The sequence below is a fragment of the Lactuca virosa genome, chromosome 7 (assembly GCF_052849685.1).
Source record: "Lactuca virosa cultivar CGN04683 chromosome 7, Lactuca_virosa_CGN04683_v6, whole genome shotgun sequence".
Classification (NCBI taxonomy): domain Eukaryota; kingdom Viridiplantae; phylum Streptophyta; class Magnoliopsida; order Asterales; family Asteraceae; genus Lactuca; species Lactuca virosa.
In genome coordinates this window covers 131,109,808-131,113,151 of record NC_136432.1, presented here as the reverse complement: position 1 = coordinate 131,113,151, position 3,344 = coordinate 131,109,808, and the positions used below count along the sequence as shown (strand labels likewise).

The 3,344-nt window shown below is 38.4% G+C and overlaps 2 protein-coding genes across 2 annotated transcripts; both read right to left on the bottom strand.

Moving 5' to 3' along the window:
* Nucleotides 1–1,219: 1,219 nt before the first annotated feature.
* Nucleotides 1,220–1,588, bottom strand: LOC145127151 (uncharacterized). Its single transcript, XM_079062400.1, has one exon. The coding sequence runs from the start codon at nt 1,586–1,588 to the stop codon at nt 1,220–1,222; it is 369 nt and encodes a 122-aa protein (XP_078918526.1).
* Nucleotides 1,589–2,292: 704 nt separating this feature from the next.
* On the bottom strand, nt 2,293–2,970 carry LOC145127150 (uncharacterized). The gene has a single exon (XM_079062398.1). The coding sequence runs from the start codon at nt 2,968–2,970 to the stop codon at nt 2,293–2,295; it is 678 nt and encodes a 225-aa protein (XP_078918524.1).
* Nucleotides 2,971–3,344: the final 374 nt, after the last annotated feature.

Below are 3,344 nucleotides of genomic sequence, written 5' to 3'. Positions count from 1 at the left end.
CAATTCAAACCCAAGATTTGTTGTATTTTAGGGGTTAAAGGGATAACATTTTTTGAGTTATCAATTTTTTAAGATATAACAATATGTGAGTAAGTACTTTTTCTGCCATTTGTATATCAATAATCATAAATTCATAATGACCTTATATTTATTTATTTGTGTTTAATTGTATTGAAATTTGAACTTTTTTTTGGAACCGGCAATATTATTAAAAAAGACCACCAACTAGCAAGATGTTAGATGGGGCAAAGAGAAGCATACATAATGTTTTACAAACAAACAAAAGGGTTAATACACCATTGTATCCATTGATAATGACATTTTGTTCTCCTGTGTTTGAGCCATGTGAATACTATGGATTTAACATTGTCTGCAACTTTTGTGGGGGAGCATTTTAGCTTCTTGAAAATTATGTCGCATCTTGCCCTCCATATTGACCACAGTGTAGCATAACATTACTTCGCTTTCTACTGCAGTTCCCCCAGTCTTTTACAAAAGTAAGCATTTCTCCAATACTTCCAAACGTGCGAACATATATATTGCACCAGTGAAATACCCACTGCCATACAGTTTGAGCAAAAGGGTATTTGATTAGAGCATGTGTTGCATTTTCATCTTCTTTTTCGCAATGCTCACACCTGGGTGATGATCCTGTTAAGACTCCTCTTTTTTGCAGCGCGCAACTAGTAGGGATTCAATCCATATTTGCTCACCAAATAAAGCAATTCACTTTAATCGGGACATCATGCGTCCATTTGATCAGCACCCTATCTGTAAATGCATGGGAGCTGTCGATCAATCTTCTTAGCTTATCAACATGGAATCTATTATCGTTTGATAAGGTGCACCTCCACGAATCAGTCCCCATGGTTGGTTGGAATGTGCCAAGTCTAGAGACTAGCACATTCAATTCCCTAATATGATCCGTAGAGAGCCTTGCTTTCTAATCCCATTCCATGCCTTCAATTTGGATTCTATCGCTCACTTTGCACCTCTGTCTAACCAGGAAAGGCATTTTTTAGAGGCCCGTTACCGCACCATCTGTCTAACCAGAATAATGTGTTATCACCTGAGTGTACCTGTTTTACAATAATATCATCTATGTTGACTCCCATTCTTTTCAGTTCATCCCTTGCCCCAGCAATGCTTTTCCATACCCCTGAGATGGAATTACTAGCCATATAATTGGTTGCTTTGTTTATAATATTATGAATTCCTTTTATAACTTTTCCCATAACATATCTCCTTCTACTCTTAGTTGCCACCACAACTTGACAATCAAAGATAGGTTGAAAGCCTTGAGCGATCCCAACCCAAGTCCTCCAACACTTTTTGGTGCCACCACTTTCTCCCATGCCACCCAATTAATCTTTCTCTTATGAAAATTTACCTTGAGACCTGATGTGGCATGGAAACACTTGAGAATCCTAGCAAGGTTCTTGATGTTTTCTTTATTCCATTCACCGAGGAAGAGTGCATCGTCCGCATAGAAGAGGTGTGACACCGAGATGTCGTCATGTGATATTTTTATTCCTGTGAAAATGCCCTTTTCACACGCTGTCTTCATCGCAATGCTCAGCCCCTCCATGGCTATAATGAAAAGAAATGGTGACAGGGGGTCTCCCTGGCCGACTCCTTTGTTGATCTCATATTCTTCTATGGGTGATCCATTAACAAGTACCGATGCTCTAGCTGATTTCAAACACCCCGATATCCACATCCTCCATTTGTATCCATACCCCATTTGCCATAAAAAGGGAATCTAAGTATTCCCAATTAATTGAATCAAATGCCTTGTCAAAATCGACCTTAAAAAGCAAAATCTTTCGTTTCACCTTCTTTGCCCACGAGCACAACTCATTGACAATCATGGGACCATCTTGAATGTTTCTCCCTTCAACATATGTCGACTGCTCCTCCCCGATATTCAGCCCAATTGTTTTCTTCAATCTGTTGGCAAGTGTCTTATAGATTATTTTATACAAGCATCCAATGAGACTAATTGGGTGATAGTCTCCTAGTTTTAGAGGATCTTTCACTTTAGGTATTAATGTAACAAAGGAAGAATTGCATCCCCTGCTGATTGTTCCATATTTCTCAAAGTATCGAACAGCTTCACATATATCTCCCTTAACAATCGCCCAATGCCTTTTAATGAAGTTAAAATTAAATCCATCTGGGCCAGGTGCTTTATCATGTCCACATGACCAAACTGCACATTTTATTTCTTCTAATGTAAATGGGGCCTCTAAACACTCTTTGTTCATCTGGTCTAATTTGCTGAACTTTGGGCTAATGAATTTGGGACGGGAGACCCATTTCTCCTTGAACTTCTCCTTGTAAAAGTTGAAGACCTCCTGTCTTATATCTTCCACACTTGTGTTCCAGGAACCATTTATCACCAAACCACAAATATGATTTTTTTCGTTTTTTGTTATTGACAAATCCATGAAAGAAGCGTGAATTTTCGTCCCCATCGGCTGCCCACTTTATTCTTGATTTCTGTTTCAAATCAAGTATCTTCATCTTTTCCAATTCTACAATTCTTTGATAAGCTGATCTTCTTTCTTCAATCTCATTATCTGTGATTATTTGGTCTTCAACTTTCTCATCAAGTTCCTTCAGCTTTAGTTTAAGTGTTTTCAGTTCCATGGCTTCTTTGGGATGACCTATGGCTCTCCATTTCTTCAACTCATTTTTTATATGCTTTAGTTTCGCAGCAAGGTAAGCATCAGGGGCTCTAAATCTATCAAAACTGGACCAGGCCCTGCTAATAACCTCATCGTATCCATTGCGGTTCATCCATGAGTTGAAGAATCTGAAGGGTGTTTTCCCAAAATCAGCATCTGTAGTGGTTCGCATCAAGACAGGGCAGTGATCTGAGATCTCCCTTTGCAAAGCTGTTATTGTAGGCGCAGGAAAATAATTCAATAAAGTAGGGCATATTAGGAATCTGTCTAGTTTACTCATTTTGACTTCAGTTTGACAAAACTTAAGTATCGATGTCCTCCTATTCTCAGTTCATGTAATTGAGCTTCGCCTTTGAATCTACTGAACCAAAATGATGAGGAATGACAAAATTGTGAATTATACCTCTCATATTGTCTCCATACAATGTTGAAATCGCCAAGGAATATACAAACTCCCATTTTCTCATTTTTTATTTTTAGCAGATCATCCCACAGTTTCTTTTTTTTTTTCTCGAAGGGAATGTGGCCCATATATGTTAGCAAAGATCGTTAATCCTGTGATCCCGCTCCAGTTTCCTATGGTGATGATAAAGTGTCTTGATTTTATCGTTTCCACTACCGTGTATATTTGCGAATCCCATATACTGAGCAATC

Coding starts and splice junctions, on each gene's coding strand:
- LOC145127151 (XM_079062400.1), bottom strand. CDS start 1,588: ATGGAGGGGCTGAGCATTGCGATGAAGACAGCGTGTGAAAAGGGCATT.
- LOC145127150 (XM_079062398.1), bottom strand. CDS start 2,970: ATGAGTAAACTAGACAGATTCCTAATATGCCCTACTTTATTGAATTAT.